The following is a 19,054-nucleotide window of genomic DNA, read 5'->3' as shown; positions in this document are numbered from 1 at the left end:
TCACCAGCTAAAGTGAGGCTGGAGGAACATTGCCCCATCCAGTAACGGAGCAGGGTAACCCAGTTAATCCTGTGTGGCTGGGAAACCTGGTATTTCCTGACTTGTAAATTTTGAGGGTTTTTCAAATGTTTTTATATTGAGTTTTAGTAGAATATGGTAACAGTTGGTGACTGGAGTATAAATTGCCTACCATCCTAACACAGACTGCAGGGCAGAGCCTTGTTGCAAGAATGGGACAATCCAGTATGATAAATGTATATTTTATTTTTAAAGCTGCTGAGCTTTAAAATGTGTGAAAATAATTCTAAGCCAAACAAACCCTGCCTTTTGTTGGCGCCAGGGCAGACAGGATGGTGGGAACAGGGCTGCAAAGAATGGCCCTTCTGACAAAGGAGATCCCCAGGATGCAGCTCCGTGGCAGACTGGCTCGGCATCTTGCTGGCAGCATGCTAAGCACACTTTCCTAGAGCCACTTTTGTGTTGTGACTGCCCTGAGTTCACTTGGTCAGTCCCTTCATCAACAGCAATGTAGCTGAGGAGATTTTTCTTGAAACACACTGGGCTATAGGTCTATGAAAATAGGACAAGCCCTGAGGAACACCTCTTGGAGGTGTCCTCCCTCAGTTGCAGGTTCTTCTTGATAATGGTCACTAGCAGAGCCTGCCATATTTCACCTTTTCCTGCAGTGGGCATGCCAAAAGATAATCAAAGAATCCCAGACTGTGAGCTTAAGGTTTATTTAAAAACTAAGATAACCATAAGATAACTAAGATAACAAAATCAGGAAAAGATAATTTTGTGAACAGAGAAAGCACAGAAGCAGAGTAAACAAACCACTTTAAATCAAACTTCCTCCCTTGTTAGAGACTCCCCTGTAAGCAGAGTTTAGTCCTTAGTCCTGTGACTTTCCGTGGCTTTCTGGGTTTGATGGACGTCATATAGTTCCACAGGGGCTTTAGGGCAGCTTCCCCCTTTCTGTCACCTCTGATGCATAGCTGCTTGCATCTGCTGCTTGGTGAAGCCTCTGAACTCCCTCTAGGTCCAGTGTCTCCCAGGGGAGAGAGATTTCTGTGCCCCTCACCTTCAGGAGAGCCCACCTGATCAAAGAGCAGCAGCTGGAATGTGAAAATAAAAAGGCAGCCCTCCTCCAGGCTGCTCCATAACACAATATAGGGCCCTCTCCCTCCAGTAAACTGAGTACACGCAGATACCCCCTCCAGTACAGCTTCCTTCTGAAATAATAGTTTAGATTCTGGTTTCTGCCATTGAGAGTATTCTGTTACGTCTTTGTATTTTTACTTTGTTCTTTGGTGATTAAGAGTCAGTGGGGGAACTACAAGTATGTATCAAAAGAGTCTTGATGATTGAGGACAGTGAGAAGTATTCCTTGTCTGAGGGACACCAAAAATGTGCTTTTAAGTCAGAATGAGAGAGTTCTTCCTGTATGATTCCATTTAATTCAGTAAAAACTTTTCTTTTTTTTTCAGTGAGAAAGTATGACATCACTGTCACTTCATCAAAGAGTTCACAGAGCTTTCTCCATCCTGCAGATAAAGGAGGGAGCCACGAGTAGCACGATTTTAAGTAGGAATGATTCTGCCTCAAAAGACATGGTAAGAATGACAATCCTCGGAGTCACAAAAGCTCCAAGGTCCCAAGAGCCACTGAAGCACACTGGAAGAGCTTTGGTAATATTCCGTTTGCTGGTCCCATCTCTGCTCTGTTGATGCCACCTCTTTCTGGTGTTGGCTCTAGCTAACTATGTGCAGGAAAAACCTCCATGCACAATTTTTCCCTTTGATCGTCATGCAAGAAAAACAGGACAGTCCCCTGTGCTGTCAGTCTCTGTGGTCACTCTCATACTTCTCACCAGCTTCTTCACAGGGAACTGTGGTTTTGATTAGATTATTTTCTGTCCAGTTGAGCTATTATTGTGACTCTGTTTTTCAGGCTTTGGTGGTCTCCAATGCTCTTCATCCTGTGCCCTTCCCCAGCAGGTCTAATTCTAAATCCAATTTACTTTCTCTGACCTACACAGGACTAGCGGTGATTTAACGCAGAGAGCTGTGGTGTAGGATCATTTATCTTTTGGTGAATCCCATTTTAGCCCCGCACGGTATCCAGTGTGGTTTGTTAACAGAGAGAGCCTTTTACAGAGTAAGTCAATCTTTTATACACAATCAATGTTTTACACACGTTTGACTTTGTCCTGTCAATCATATCTATGACACATGGCAATGAGTGTGGTTGCACTTTGGATATTTATCCAAAATATAAATACGTGTTAACCTTTGCTTGTGGCTGCAGGGAAGACCAGTGCGTGGCAAGGCTTTGAAGTGTCTCCTTGTTTCACAAGCAGGACTGTGAATGTACGGTGGGGTGTATGTGTTTTTATATATATATGTGGGTCTATGAGAGATAGAATCTCTTTGGGATCACACAGTCACTGAGGCTGGACTCATACCACCTAACAGCGGCTGCCTGAAAGTCAGGCATCTGGTATGAGCAAGTCACTCCTAATGTGTGAAGACACATGCTCCTCTAGAGGGGGATCCATCCAGTCTTGGACACCCATCTTGGGAAAGAATGTGCTAAGCTTGGCATGATGTCTAGAGTAAGAGTCCTTTTGACTAGTTAGGCAGCTAAAGATAAGTAAGACAACTCCCATCCACCATTCCTACAGGAATCTGGGGACCATATTTCTGCCTGAACCTCTTGTTTTTAGCTCTCGTTCTGCCTTGCTGAAATATTTGCAGCTTTTTCACACATATTTTTCATTGTTGAGTCTCCATTGCAAGATGCAGGTGATACTTTGCCGTATCCAATGACAGCACAGAAGTAGTCAGAATGGCGTTCTTCTACAGTAAACCTGAACACGGGGGTAAAGTCAGGTTTAGTTGCATTCTGACCTAGCTGGGTGCAATGCAATGCAGTCAGTATCACTTCTGTGAAAAACAGTGGTACCTGGCCTTGCTGCTAAGCTATACTATTGTCTGTGGGATTAGAAGCTGCCTTGCTGAACACTCCCTCCCATTCCTTTACTTTCCTCCCTAGACCTCCACAAAAGTGTATAGACTATGCTTTCCCATGCGGACTCTTTCCCTTTCTTTGGTAGCCGCCAGCCAATGGTGCTGACGTCACACTCTCTCTTGTACCTCCCTGGTATATCCTTTACCTCCCCACTGAACTCCATCTAGTCAGATTCCTCCTTTCCCACCAGAACTACATCTGTGTCCTCTCTTGCCATCCTGATGTGACATGTCTGTCATAGAATCATAGAATCATAAGGCTGGAAAAGACCTCTAGGATCATTATTCCAACCGTTAACCCAGCACTACCATGTCTCCTAAAACATGACATGAAGTGCTGCATCTACACATCTTTTAAATACTTCAGGGATGGTGACTCCACCACCCTGTTCCAATGCCTGACCACTCTTTCAGAAAAGACATTTTTCCTAATATCCTATCTAAACCTCCCCTGATGCAGCTTGAAGCCGCTTCCTCTCTTTCTATCGCTAGTAACATGGGAGAAGGGACCAACACCCACCTTGCTACAACCTCCTCTCAGGTAGTTGTAGAGAGCCATAAGGTCTCCCCTCAGCCTCCTCTTCTCCAGACTAAACAACCCCAGTTCCCTCAACCCCTCCTCGTAAGACCTCCTCTCCACACACTTCACCACCTTCGTTGCCCTTCTCTGGACATGCCCCAACAACTCAATGTCCTTCCTGTAGTGAGGGGCCCAAAGCTGAACACAGTATTTAAGGTGTGGTATCACCAGTGCCAAGTACAGGGGCACACTCACTTCCCTACTCCTGCTGGCCACACTATTCCTGATACAAGCCAGGATGCTGTTGGCCTTCTTGGCCACCTGGGCACACTGCTGGCTCATACGGAGCCAGCTGTCAGCCAGCACCCCCAGGTCCTTCTCTGCCAGGCATCTTTCCAGCCACTTTTCCCCAAGCTTGTAGCATTGCATGGTGTTGTTGTGACCAAAGTGCAGGACTTGGCACTTGTTAAACTTCATTCAGGTGGTCTCCGCCCATCGATCTAACCTGTCGAGGTCCCTCTACAGAGCCTTTCTACCCTCCAGCAGATGGACACTGCTGCCCATCTTGGTGTCGTCTGCAAGTGTACTGAGGGCGCACTCGATCCCCTCAAACAGATCAACTGTTTCCAGACATTGCATCACAGTGACTTGCTGGAGTAAACTTACATGTCTGTGCTATGGTCCACATTGTTAATCCACTTCCACTTCTCTTCGCTCTCAGAATAGTTGAGACCAAGTAAGTAGTAACCACCACATGTTCTTAAATTAAGATAATTCTAGAAAGGAAACAAAAAATGATAATACATTAAAATTACATTTTCTTCACCAGAGGTACACGGAAAGCTTCGTGCCAAATAGCCAACACAGAAAGTAGAGTGTGCATCCAGCCACACCATCACTATCCGCAGCCCCAGAGGCTGAATTTTTCCACTTTTATTTAATCTCATCTGTCTTCCTGGGGCTTGTTAGGAATAGACTAAATATAATAATGCACCTGTGATACCATTAAAGCTGCATATTGTAGTTACCCAGGTGTGACTTGATACCTGGCTTTTCTAGTCTGATTGTGATGGTTGTGAAACCTTTTCAGTTTTTGCAGGGCAATGGCTCTCACTGTCCTGGTTTTGGCTGGGGTAGAGGTAATTTTCGTCATAGAAGCAAGTATGGGGCTATGTTTTGCATTTGTGCTGAAAACAGTGTGATAATGCGGAGCTGTGTTAGTCATTCCTAGGTAGTGCTTACACTAGTCAAGGACTTTTATAGTTTCCTGTGCTCTGCCAGGTGCACAAGAAGCAGGGAGGGGACACAGCCAAGACAGCTGATCCAAACAGACCAGTGGGATACCCCATACCATACGACACCATGCTCAGTATATAAAGCTGTGCGAAGAAGAAGGAAGGGGGCGACATTCAGAGTGACGTCGTTTGTCTTCCCAAATAACTGTTATGCTTGATGAAGCCCTGCTTTCCTTGAGATGGCTGAACGCCTGCCTGCCGGTGGAAAGCAGTGAATGAATTCCTTGTTTTGCTTTGCTTGTGCACATGGCTTTTGCTTTAATTATTAAATTAAATTAATTACTAAACTGTCTTTATCTCAACCCACAAGTTTTCTCTCTTCTACTCTTCCAATTCTCTCCCCCATGCCACCGGGAGGGAGTGAACCGGTGGCTGTGTGGTGCTTAGTTGCTGACTGCGGCTAAACCACGACACTCACTCACAAATAAGTGTCTGTTTGACTTGCTTGGTCTTGGTTTGTGCGCTAAATCCCTTTAAAACATAAGTCAGGTTGGCAGAGAGTTTGCTGCTTCCCGTGGGAGTATGCCTGGGGAGACAAGCTTCCAGATGCAAGACTTCAAGAACCAAGATGCATCTTACTGTGAAGGTGTTTGCTACCCTACAGAGGTACTTGGTGTATAAGACTAGCAGTAGGTTGTAGACCCCCCCAAAACATCTAACACGAGAAGATACAAGTGTAACCCATCAGCCCTTTGGCATATAGATCAAGCAACCGTGAAGCAGCCCCATGAATTTAGATCTCACCAGTTCTTCCTTGTTCTCAATGATCACCAGGTCTGACCCCATATCAGCACATTGTTGACGGAAGGTGTTCCAGGCTTTGAATGTCTGGTTTTCAGAAAAGTGGTAGCACTTTTTCCCTTTTTTTTCCCAAGATGGGGGGCAGCCTGCGGGAGGGAAGAACAGATGTGGAAAAATCTATGTTGACACTAATGAAAAGATCCCATTACCAAAGAAAGGTAAGAGAGTAAGTTACAGCCAGAAAAGTACCTGTGCTGTTTGTGCTCTTCTGTTTATAATTTTGACATGACGGCCGGAGATCCCTGCTAGTCTCTGGAGCTGATACTGGCCCAAGAGTCACTAGGCATGAGTCAGAGAAGTAGAATCACAGATAACGTTATCCAGGCTTTAAAATCTTTGCTCAGGAGATAAAGAGAAATGGTCAGGGCAAAAAGCAGCTGTCTATTTTCAAAAGTCTTATTTGCCTGCTGCAAAACACCACAATAGTGATGCCACTGAAAGAGTGAACACTTCTCTCCATTGCCAAGGCAGGGTACTGGGAGGAACAGAGAATGGGACTTGGAAAGGCTGATATGATTCAGGGAGACAGGGGCTGCATGACATAGTTTTGTTGGTTATCTAGCATCTCATAAACAGAAAAAGGGAATTGCACTTAGTTAAAATGCTAAGAAGCGGGGGTGTGGGGGGAAGGGGGAAATTTGAAAAGCAGTACACGCACATTGATCCCTCATGCTCAGTACAATGCTGTGATACCAAAGGGACTGTTACTTTCATGTCCCTTCACCTAGCCATGGGCTCCTCTGCACTAGCACGAGGGGAGTAAACAAGTTCTTTCCTCTGAAACAATAGCACAGTGCTGACCAAGCACTGCTTTTAAAGAAGGTGAAAATATGAAACTCCTGTGGCCTTGAGAGCTCACCTTATGAGCGTACAGCATAAGGTTGTTTATTCCTGAGATGTCAGACTTTTTGGTTGGTTGGTTTTCTTCTGATCAAAATCTATACGCCACAACCACCTCCTCCCACCCGGCTTAAAGGCAACCTAACATGCTTCTGGACACTGTCTTTTGAATGACAGAGGATTACCTACCTAATGTCTCTTTAGAGGTGGTGGAGAATGTTTTTGAGTCAGGTGGGCTGCTTGCAGTTGAATGGTCTGGAAATAAGAATACAGTTTCTGCTTTGAATGGCTGACCATTTTGCCATACACTGTTAGAGCTGTTCTGGACCTCTTTGAAATCACCATCACCCCACACAGAATGCCTACTCCCCACCATTTGCTCCTCTATTGAAAAAAATCCACCTGTAGTACTGTACTATGGGGCAGATTTCCAAAGAGCCTAACTCGGAAACTTAACAACAAATGCATTTTCAGAATAGAGGTAAATGTGGTGTATAGTATACCCATAACTATAGCACTAAGAAATAAGAGCCATCTTTGAGAGACCAGTGGTCAATCTGTTCTTGGTTAAGTGTGCTCCCACTCAGCTTGGAGCTGTGGTCACTGTCTGCTCCTACTGGAGAACAACTGGGGTGAGATATGCAGGCAGAGCACACCTGTGCCCCAGCTGGAAGCTGGTCTAACACCATTGCTTCCCCAAACCAAAACGAGACAACAGTGTTCATTTTAGGTTCTAAGGCAGATATCCAGGCTGAAATAGCCTTGTTTTTCCTCTTTCTTCTGACATAGTGGTTGTGAGGGATTTGTGCTCCACAGAAGGCTTCTGATTCCCAGAAAAAAGCCCCGCGGAGGGAGGTTTACAAATCTGTGTTTATTATCTGATGACTAGCTAGACTGCATGAATCTATCACAGAGAAACAGAAAAAAAGAGTTTTGAGAGGGTGAAGAAAGTAGCTGAGGTCTCAGGTGGAATAAACTTATGCTTAGTTTACTGGGGAAGCTTATGTGATTTTTATGTATTTTTCATGTCTTCTCAAGGCTTTGATTTTATCAATTTAGAAACTCCCTCAAGAGTTTAGATTCTGTTGAAAGTATGGAGTTCAGGGGTCACTTCCAGTTAATAGGCTAACGGAGGATTTTGTTGTTCCAATTGGCTCCATGTGGCATTAAGAAAATCTTGATATTCTCCCAGCTTCTCTGCTCAGGAAACCTCCGCTTTAAAGACAAAAGTGCCTGTGCCATGAATGGGTCTTATTAGTTCAACTGACTGGGAGTTACTAAATTGTCTACAACAAAGTTTAAGGAGGCTTTTTGGGGGGTTATTTGGGGTTGGCGAATGAGGGCATGTCTAGTAACAGGAAAGAAACATTCAACTGAAACTTGTAGGGGTAGAATTCTTATACCTGAAACCAGAACTGATAAAATTCCTTTTAAATAAGAATATATGAAATCAGAAAAAAGATTGAATTAAAGAAAGTTCTAAGACATTTGTACCACAGTGGCATGGAGCATGAAAGAACTGACATCTCTGTAGACTTCATACTAGAGGGAAACAGAGTATTAAAGGAAGAACTTTGTTTACAAGCAGTAAGTTCAAAAATAAGATGGAGGAAAAGAAGCGGAGTGACAGTTAGATGAGGAGACACCTGATCTCTTCTGGACATTGAAAACTGGTGGTGAAAGGATGGATTACTAGCCCAAAGCATCCAAACTGTAACTACGACAAGGAAGGTGGCAATCCCAAGCTCTCAATTTCCTGTGGGTAGAACCACTTCCCTAGTAGCTATGGATGTTTACAGATGCAAGACCCTATAGTGCAGTAGGAATGATATCTTGGAAGGGGTTCGTTTTTTTCTACCAACTCCATCTCACAGAGTTCTTCATAGCCAAAATGAAGCCATTTTTAACCCTATGAAAATCATAAAGAGAACATAGATTTTTTTTTTTTTTTTTTTTGCCTGGCAACTACAAATACCACTAATGGCTGAAATATCCCCTCAACTACTACATTAAATGATTCAGCAGAATACTCATCATTGAAATAATTGACAAATATATGCTCATCTTATACAACGTGTCGCTTCTCTCCATATATCTGTCCAGAAGGGTTTCAAGGACCACCAAAGACTCCAAGCTGAGCAGTGACATAAATGAATCTTAATTTTAGTACAAAGGATTCATCAGCTCCTTCCATAAGCCTAGATCCAGGCAGTGAGTGATGAAGGGAAAGAAGTGTGAAATAACAGTATTATTTTGGGAAGTTATTATACCTGCTTTCCCAGAAAACAGAACCCCTGGACCAAGTTCCTCTGTTCTGCGATTTTGCTCAGGGTTCCCAGCGTCTGACAGGACCTCGGGTTTCCTACACTGTCCTCTCTTTCTTTATAGCATAAGCTCTAATAAATGTAATTTTAAATAATAACATACAGAGTCTGAGTGCCTTTTTTTACTGGGATTGTAATGAGCTGCCATCTCCTAGTGGAAAACAGTTGTCAAACTACTCTTCGACAAATTGCTCAAGTGTGAATTGTAAAAGCCACCATGGGCTTCAGAAACACACTACCTAGATAGTCCTACTAACCTACATTTCTTTCCTGATAGCAACCGAGAACTAGACTTCTGGAGTTGTATAAAAACATGTTTCACTTTAGCACCTAAAACCGAATGCTGGCAATGTAAAACACAGCTTTCACATTTATAATTCAAAGATCAAAGCTGATTAATAAAAGCCTAATTTTGTGGAGACTAAATTGTATGATTTGCCCTGTTCCTTTTAAGGATTAACTTCCAATACATTGGTGTAGGAGAAGATGAGTCTCAAAGGTCACTATTAAAACATAACCCAAGGAAAGATGCATGTCTGACCATTTGAAAACAAAAGTGCTTAAAGCTCTGGGATAAAGGATTACACCCAACCCTGTATACAGAGGTATACATGATAAAGTGTGCATTAGATTTTATAGAGTATTAAAACAGATAATCGTGGTGGAAATAATGAAGTTAAAGCTGAGGATTGAGAAGCTGAAGAAACAACCTCGTGTTTGGAAGAGGGACAAACAGAATTTACTCTTCAGGAAAAGTTATCGGAAACATAATATAAAAAAAATACAAGGACCATTTCATTTGAGAAGATGAAGAAGTTTGGTTTTGCATAAACCCTGAGCCTGTGGGTAGCAGCTTGCAGAACTGCTTGTAAAGATACCCTGCAGTCCTTAATAAATAATAGTGCCAAATACAGGTTCTAAAAGTAACTAATGTAATTTTAAAGCATTTGTTTCTGTGAAAAATTAGAAAAGAATGCATCCTGGTATGCATTACAAAAAGGAACACGACCCCGGGGGTTCTCCTATGGATGGAAATCAAGTTACAACACACAAATGGTGGGTCAAGATGTTCTCCTGGAGTACTGTCACCTTTAACTCTGAAATCTGCCTGAGAGATTCAGACAGCAGCATTACTGAAAACAGTTCAAAAGCAGTGAAACTGTAGGGGAATAGACAGGGATCGGCGACCGGAAGATTACGGGATGTGACGGAAAGATAGACTCCTCCCCATAGGAGTGGCAGGAACAGGAACCGCAAGAGCTATATAAGCGTGTGACGCAGCCAAATAGACGGACATTTTGTATCCATCATATTGATGTCTGTGCATCACTGTCCCCAGGGTGGGTAGAGCCCTGTGTCCCGGAGGTATGCGGCCCAAGATAAGCTCTCCCATAGAAGCGTACAGCTACATGAAACTTAACAACGCAACAGCGTGTTACTTTCTAATTGGAGCAACTCAACACCGTGAGTTTTATGGTGCTTTAGTCATATGCTAATTGAGAACATCAAGGCTTTCTTTGCCTTTTGCTGAATCCCTAGAGCGACAGGGAAAATAAAACAGAAAGATCAGATGGAAATCCTATGTTTTTCATACATATATGCGCTCTGCATGCATATACCTTGAGGCTGGATACCAGCTTCTGGTTTCAGAAGAGAGCAAAATTTAATTCATATGAAGGAACATCTGAACAAAGTCAGACCTGCCTGTTCTTGCAAAACCAGCTCATGAGCTGCAGGGACAATTTTTTACCTACTAGCAGATAAATTTTATCTCAAGAAAAAAAGAAAATAATATGATACTACCATAAAAATCATAAAGATTTATGGTCAGGTTCCACTGACTAAAATTGTTGTCATTTTCATGAACAGAAATGGAAAATGCCTTCTGGCCTGCAGAGCTCTTGTATGATGGGGCAACACCAAGAGGCAACAGTTTAATGCAGAGAAGCTGTTTGTGAACAACAGTAAATTAGCAAAACAAAACCATATGGAAAACTCATATAGAATTGAAACTTAGAAATAAAGCAGTCAAAATGGCAACAGTTTTCATTTGGAGTAGAAGTGAAAGCTGTATGCTCTGGAAATTAAAAGCTAATTTGACTCAGTTTCTCAAGTTTGATCTATAGTTCAAGTTTCTTAAGAGTATTTTTTCAGTTCACTGAGGCAGTACTGACCCCAACAAAGTAACTATAACTTACCTAAATCAAAGACCTCTCATGCAACCCCTCATCTAAAGCTCTGTTAAATGCTGTTAGTTTCAATGTTGTGGGTTTTTTTTTCTGTTTGGTTTTTTTTTTGTCTGTTTTTGTTTTTGTTAATTTTGACCTTCCTGTGGTGTTTTATATTTTACAGAGCACTGTCAGACACCTGTCTTTTACCCTTTACCTTGAAAAAGAAAAAACAATTACCACTCTATAATTTAATCCATATTATTTTGGATCAAAGGTTTTGGCATATCTTCACAAAGAGGGTCTCTATGAGCAACTCTGAGTAGGTGGCAAACTCTGGGACTTGCATGTGATTGATTGTGGAAACCTCTTGAACTTGCTCAACTATCAAAGGATGAAAAGAAAAAAGCAACTACATCTGAAATTTTAAAATGATTTCTCAAAAATATTCAAATTTATCTCTATTAAAATATGGTTTTTTTCTAATGGAGATAAGAATGCTTTATTTCTAAAAAAAATTATGTCTTTTAATGTAGTTGAAAGCATGCTATTAACTCAGTGACACCTAGTACTAGGATTTTATTCAAGTAAAGTGCAAACAAATTCCTTGAAGCTACCTCTTTCAAATAAGCTTTCATGCAAATTTATTTAAAGAATTTTGGTGTTATGGTCATCTTGGTGACATGATACAAGATATCTCCTTTAAATATTCTCATGGATAGCAATCATATTATTAATAGGTATTATCTAATCTTTACTTGTTTCTTAAAAACATTTGTAAAATAAATTATTTATTGCTGGAACATTGTCAGGTTTTGTAATTGTGTTTGGCTTTTTTTTCTTTTGGAATGTTAATCTTTCAAACCACACAAGTCTTTTATGTATTTCTTCTCATGGCCACAGTTGGCTAAAAACTACTCTCCTGTGCCATCAGATTAGCCTTCTGTTCCTACTGGGTTTGGGTGTCATGGCTTAGATGTCAGAGTGTCACAAATTAATTTCTGTTATTACATTTTCAGCAGGACTTACACATGAGTATCAGACACACCACTATGACCAGTAGGAGGGTTATCACAGCAACAAATACAGCAGCGCGTGTTCTGGAGCAGCAGCTTTTACCTACAGATAGAGAGCAAAAAAGAAGATTAGGGGATCAACTGGGGCAGGAAACCTTTGTCTTCATTCAAAGATGCCCTTTTCAGGCTCTCACTGAGACAACTCTTTTGAGTTAGGCAAAGCCCTTCAGTGCTGTCCCTTCTGATGTCTGCTCTTCTTGTGATAGATATATTGTGGACACAATTTTTTCCCCCATGACAGGCATTCAGTCTAAAACCCTTCTGTCATTGGCTAGAGTACTTTGTTAAATTCTGCTGCACTTGATACTAGAGTTAAGTGTTCACTGGGATCCTTATCTGCCATCTCAAACTACTATGAAAGCAAACCGCAGTCAACCTACCAGGTAAAGGTCCTGCCACGTTATACTCCCTAACACGGCAAAATTTTCAGAGGAGTTGAACTGTCTCCTCCTTCTGTTTTGGCCGTTGGTTATGGACTGTTGTTCAGAATTTACTTCAAGAGGATCCTCGCAACGTTCATTAGTCTGCCAACTCAGTGGATACTGGGCGGGTGCTATAGAGCGCAAGCAGGTCCAAGAGGGGACAAATAAGTTCAGTGGCTGACGGGACTCATCAGACACTGAATTAAAAGGTAAAAGAGAGCTTTCTATCTCTTTGTGCTTCACATATCTGCTAGAGTATTTACTTATCCCTTCTGCTATCTTTGAAGTTTACGGTGTCTGTGTGACACCTTGGATCTGAAAATCAAACTGAGGTTTTTGCTGCTATTACCCCTGCTCTATAAAGTAAACTGGTTTAGATAAATGAGGAAGCCATCCTGAATCTTCATCCTAACTGCAGTCAATATCTGGTCTGTTCTGCCTGATAACCTCATTTTCATATCTACTTGTGCATTACTATTTGAATTACTGAAGTGCTAAGAAGCTGTTGTATTTAGTATAGTATTAAACTAGACTGATTTTAAAGAAGTCTTTGAAAGAAGGCGGCACACGACCAGAACTCCGTGCTGTCAAGTTTTCTGCCTTGAGGAGGTTTGGTCAGGAAATGGCTGCACCCTGGAAACATGTTGATTGCACCAATCAACACATCTATTGGATAGGTGCAAACTCTCTACTGATACATGAGTCCATGTGGCTACCAATGAGACCGGGAAGGGTGGAGAGAAGTTTTAGTGGCAAAGTGGAAGCTTGTAGGAAGAAGTTGGTGACCAAGGATTCTAAGGTAGCAATGCCAGAAATGGTCCCAGTACCCTCTGCAGGACTGGAGGGAGAAGTGAAAAGGCAGTATTTTAGCACCTTGCTGAGAAGGTGGGGTAAGGATCCAGATTTCTGATTCTTCAGGAATTTGGGAGGCATCTGGTGCAGTGTCCAAACACTCCCAAGGAACTGATTTCATCTTAACTGTAAGGGAGTCAAGCTGCTGGGCATGACACCTAGAAGGTTTTAAATAACTTTGAAAATTAATAAGAGCAAGCTGGCAGGGGCTGAAGGTTGAAAGTAACTCTTAAAATGAGGCAAGGGAAGCTGACATGGGCTAAAGAGCCATTCAGAGTGATACTACCATTACATGTGACTTCAAAACCACTGTGTCCTCAGGGAATGGAAGGGTCAGAGTGTAGAAACAGTCAAACAGAAAATGCACAGCTGTCATGTAAATAAAACCTTAAGAAGCAAACTACAGTTTTGGCACACGAGCTTCTACACATATACTAGCACTGTGAAAATAAAGCTGGGTAGATCTGGAATGCCCCACCCTAGGCTAAAATACTCAGATGTCAGGTACATGAAAGTGGGTGGCTTCTGCCATCTGAGAGACCCTCAGGCATCAGATAACTGCACATAGCTGGAAGATGTTACACAGGACCTCCAAGAATCTGTGGCCTTCTAGATTAGCATACTGAAGCCAGCCCAAATGCCCTGCTGCTTCCCAGGTGGCTCTGGACGCCTATGGTTAGGTAACTGAACAGCATCCCAATGTGCCATGTATATGGGGAAGTGGTTCAAAGGAAGAGAGTCATCATAGTACTAGACTCCATCAGGAAAAATAGACTGCTAATGGGTAAAAGAGGGGAACTCCAGGAAGCTTGTTAAAAAGAAGCTAAAAAGGGTGTGCTAAGAGGGAATTAAATCCTTACAGGCAGACTATATATTATTGAAGGATGGCATCCTGGCAACACATGGCCAGTGCAAGGCATTTACTAAGAATGATCTGGGTGACAGGTAAAAGGAAGTTGACACAGCTATTAGATAGAGATCAGTAACTTCCCAAAGCTGTAGGCATCAAATAAAGAAAATAGAAAGTAGCCAAAACCCAGGGAGATCAAACATTATATATAGGAAAGCCATTTAGACAGAAAAGAACGGAGGAAGGAAAAGACTTCAAACACATGTTTTCAAGCACCTGCATTTCCAACACATTGTGCCTTCAAACACATGAAGAAAGTATGTTGCTGGAGACCTGTAGGCCGGTGGATTGTAGGCTATCCAGGAAGCATTCAGAAGATAAAGCCATAATAGAGAAGCTAAAGTAATCCCTTGTGTCAGCATTGCCTGAGTAAGAACTGGGTAGATCTTCCATCTCAGGGCAGTTCCTTGCGAGGAGCTGCATGAACTGGAAGACCTATGGCCCAAATAAAAAATTGATAGAGTAACAAATTCCAAGAGACAGCAGGTGTGAGATAGCTGGATTACCTATGCCGTTTTGTAATCCCACTCTTAAAGCTATCTTTGCACCCAGGGACTAGAAGGCAACAGATCTAATGTGAATTAGAAATCAAAAATAAAGTTCTGCAGGACATCTGGAATTTCTGGCCTGCTGTCCTGACAGACAGAATCATTTATGTTGGAAGTGACCTGTTTAGATCACCTAGTCCAACTTCCCTGCTCAAGTGGCTTCAGCTAGAGCAGGCTGTCTAGGACAAGGCGCAGTCAGGTTTTGAATATCTCGTAGGATAAAACTCTACAGATCATGCATCAAGAATTGTTCAGAAGGGAAACAAACAAAAATCAGGGATGTTTTGTCTGCCACATACTTTTATAAAGCCATGATTTGCCTCTACCTCCAATGGTGCATGCAGTTCTACTACCTCTATGTTGAGAAGCAAACCTGAAAAGCTTCAGAGAGGGAATCAGTAAATTATGGTGTAGACTGGAGTTCTGCAGTATGGAAAAGAGATGACTAAGGAGAAGCTATGTCAGAGTTCTACAAAACCCTGAGTGCCAAGCAGACCTTGCCTAGGTTTTGGCTGCTTACTGTCTCTTTCAGGGAACACCAGCTGAAGCTAATGGGAGGCCAGCTCAGAGTAAAAAAATGCAGCTAGTTCTTTGTGTGGTGTCAGAAAGAACTGTGCATCCCCTCATCAAAGGATGTTATAGAAATCAGGGCTGAGGATAGAACCAAGAGGAGATTGGGCATGTCTGTAGAAGAGAAATCCACTGAGAGTACGTAAATAGAAACACATCTGTCTCCGGAAGTCCCTGGGCAGATGCATGCATGTGAAAGCATTACAGAAGGGTATCATATATGCACACCTGGTCCTTATTCATCTCTAGTTGTTCACTTATGCCGGCTGTTGGAAACAGGAGGCTGGGCTAGATGGATTTTTTGTCTGGCCCAAAATATCCTTGTGTTCCTATGCCAGCGAAGCCAACAGGTGTTTAGCTGCGTATAACACAACACATTATCTGCCCCCTCCTCTGGCTAGATAAATCCGACAACTGTATCTTCCTGTTCCCATATGGTTTGACATCACTGCATTTTTAGAAAATAAGGAATGGACTCCTCTCCTCCTTGTTTAGATTCATATCATTCTAGCAGACAGCTAAAAACTCACCGGATGGTGCATCGCTTGTTGCAGCATTTGTGTCTATGGATTGCACTTTCACTTCTGCATACGTAGGATCTAAAACCAGGCAAAAATAACAGAATGGAGAAAGCTAAGAAACAACTTAAACGGAACAAAAATGACTGAAATGATGAGAAATGCTAAACACACGACAGCAGCTGATTTATGTGACTGTGTTTAACTATGCCCAAGTAATAGTTTTTTCCATTGCATTCATCTCTTAGAGGACTTGTTACAAGCAGAAACCGATCTGGCTTATCAGCAGTGCAGACAGGAACAGGGGAGACATGGGGCATATGCACAGGCATTCTATATCTATACAGGAGTGGAGGAGAATGTCTAAGGTTGTCTCATTGTCTTATTCAATTCACATCCATATGTGGGTAGTGAGAATGGCTATAATATCAAAGCAAACCTGGAAACTGCAGACCATGCTAAATTTGAAGGGGCTACTAGTTAACAAAGAGACAGTGAGGAAAGGGAAAATCATTCTAACATCTGCAGATAATAAATATAAACGAGTACAGATGAAAGCACATGGGGAAGGAAGGAAGGGCACAGATAAAAAAGGGGTAGAAAGTAAGAAATACAATGTTGCAATTTTTATAAAACATTGAAAGTAATCCTGATATACAGCACTGATCCCCTTTGTTTCTATCCCCACAGAGAGTTAGTGTCTTCTATGAATTTCAGTGCATTCTTCTGGTTTATGAAATTAATTTCATTCCTTTGTGAACACTGCAATTGATCCAGGGAATCCACCATCAAAGAGAAAATAGCAAACTGGAGGAAAAAGAAAAGAAGACAAGAGCCAGTGTTTGAGCTCTTTTCTGTAGAGGCAATCACTGGGAAATACTGTAAATATGTTAAGTGAACACATAGAAGAAAAGAGTTGATAGGGTTTTTCCAGAAAGGCACAAGCAAAGAAACATAAGAATGCTATAAAAACTCTATAAACGCTGTAAGCACGAGTACATGGATTGAATTATAAGGAAAATGGAACTTTTAATCAGGTGCCTGTCCATTTAGCTGCGAAGTAATCTCTTGAAAGAGGTGATGGAAACAGTGTTTCTTGGGGCATTAGAAACTCCAGCCATCTGAAAATAGATGCCAAGGGATCGCACTTCATGTAAAAGACAAGCACAGGATGAGAAGAAATAGAAACTACTATTTCTCTCAAAGAGATTGTAAGGTTAAAAAGAAAGAGAAGAAAAAAGAAAATTAAACACAAAGTGTATGAAGTCTGTTATTTTAAGACTTAGTTTTATGCAGATGTAGCAAAACCAGTGCAAATGTTTGTGTACTAATTCTTAGTGGATTAAAGAAAGAAAAATCTGAAGTTAGAATTTTGCAATGTCATTTATACTAAACCAAACTAAATCTGTGCATGACACATTTTATGCTTGATTTATTAAAGTTTGTACAGACAAAGCCAGGAGGGAAAAACCCCAAAGCGATGCCTACTATACTCAGCAAGCAGAAACAGGCTACGTGCGAGACTTCTTTGAACAACAGATACATTAGGCACTGAATGTCCTGATCGGTTTGCTGCAGGAATCAGAGTCTGCTGGTTCAGGACCAACTGATGTTCAGCTGTGGAATAATCTCCTAAACTGACACAAACTACTCTTAATATCGCGCAAGAAACTCCTCCTCACGTTTGCACCTTAATAAATGAAAAGTAGACCTTACAAGAGTCCCCTTCATTTTGGTAAAAAAATTTGTGTGGGCATTCTTCACAGCTCTGCCCCCCATATTTTCTTCGTCCTCTCTGGGGCTTTGGCACTCCACGGCACTCTTCCCAAATGTGTGGTAGGGAGGCTAAAGGATACAAAGAAAACTCCGGGCAGATCAATTGACCTACCTTGGGCATCAGTGACCTTCTGTAGTCTGGGCCTGGTTGTTTCGGTCAAATTCAAGTCAGCATAAATGAGATTTTCTGACATTCTTCCTTCCCATTCTCCTTTTCAACCTTCGCTGCTATCTTTAAAATGGTAGACTGAGGACGACTCACAGCTCCCTCCCCTCTCTAATGTTCAGGAGGAAGTTCTTTACTCTTTCTGTAATACAGAAACTTGTAATGAGAAGGGAAGCCTACTTCTGACAGACCTTTTGATAGTATCATGTTAAATATAAGCTTGTGGCCACGATGTGGTCACCTTTGTCAGGAACTGGTTCTTGGCATTAGTAGTATTTTGAGTTTCCAAATCTTGACACCCTGTCCCAGTCCCATCCGTCATATCCTGTGTCCCCTGCCCCCCCCTTCCCCCTCCACCCCCACCCCCCCCACCCCCGCATTCTGTTTTGAAAAGATAAGTTTTACTACGTGAAATGGAAAACAGAAGAAAAGTACAGAGATTTGGAAGTCAGCCCCAGGGAGCAGAATGAAGTTCTCAGGGTGTTGCCACGGCACATCACAGGAAGCAGCCCTGCAGAGTCCAGGAGGCAGTGGTCTCAAAAGCAGTCATCTGAAAGCTTGATACATTTGCCCTGGTATTTAGCTGCCTCCAGGAAAGCAGGGCTCCATCACATGTAATGGTTACTTGGGAAGACAAACACCGAAACTCTGAACATGCCCCCATTCCTCCTTCATTCTGCCAGTTTTATACTGCTGAGCATGTTGTGCTATGGTGTGGAATATCTCTTGGGTCAGTTGGGGTCAGCTGTCCCACCTGTGTCCCCTCCCAAGTCCTTGTGCACCCCCAGCCTCCTTGCTGGTGGGGTGGTGAGAGAAGCAGAAAAGGCCTTGATGCTACATAAGTACTGCTCAGCAATAATGAAAACACCTCTGCATTAGCAACACTGTTTTCAGCACAGATGGCAAACTTAGCATACTAGCTACTATGAAAAAAATGAACAGTACAGGGCCCCACAATTTAAGAAGGATATAAAGGCCCTTGAATGTATCCAGAAGAGGGCTCTGGGTTTGCCTAGTTTGGAGAACAGGAGGCTGAGGGGCAACCTCACGGCTCTCTACAGCTTCCTGAGGAGGGGGAGAGGGAGGTGCTGGTCTCTTCTCCCTGGTATCCGGTGCCAGGATGTGTGGGAATGGTTCAAAGCTGCAACAGGGGAGGTTCAAACCTGATGTTAGGAAACATGTCTTTACTGAGAGGGTGGTCAGGCACTGGAAAAGGCTTCCTAGAGAGGTCATCGATGC

The 19,054-nt window shown here is 42.4% G+C and overlaps 1 protein-coding gene across 3 annotated transcripts; it reads right to left on the bottom strand.

Annotated features, from left to right (window-relative positions):
- Nucleotides 1-721: 721 nt before the first annotated feature.
- Nucleotides 722-18,052, bottom strand: LOC135315273 (C-type lectin domain family 5 member A-like). Of its 3 annotated transcripts, none has more exons than XM_064462453.1 (8): nt 17,762-18,052; nt 15,886-15,954; nt 12,007-12,096; nt 6,675-6,740; nt 5,835-5,924; nt 5,589-5,731; nt 4,216-4,325; nt 722-1,097 (listed from the first exon to the last, which is right to left on the bottom strand). In XM_064462453.1, the coding sequence occupies exons 1-8, from the start codon at nt 17,841-17,843 to the stop codon at nt 956-958; spliced, it is 792 nt and encodes a 263-aa protein (XP_064318523.1). In that variant the 5' UTR covers nt 17,844-18,052; the 3' UTR covers nt 722-955. The 3 variants fall into 3 exon arrangements, with proteins under 3 accessions (XP_064318523.1, XP_064318515.1, XP_064318533.1); XM_064462445.1 differs by having other exon boundaries at nt 959-2,869; XM_064462463.1 differs by lacking the exon at nt 6,675-6,740 and having other exon boundaries at nt 959-2,869.
- Nucleotides 18,053-19,054: the final 1,002 nt, after the last annotated feature.

The sequence above is a fragment of the Phalacrocorax carbo genome, chromosome 1, assembly GCF_963921805.1.
Source record: "Phalacrocorax carbo chromosome 1, bPhaCar2.1, whole genome shotgun sequence".
Lineage (NCBI taxonomy): Eukaryota > Metazoa > Chordata > Aves > Suliformes > Phalacrocoracidae > Phalacrocorax > Phalacrocorax carbo.
The sequence above is the reverse complement of the archived record's forward strand: the minus strand, read 5'-3'. Positions and strand labels throughout refer to the sequence as shown.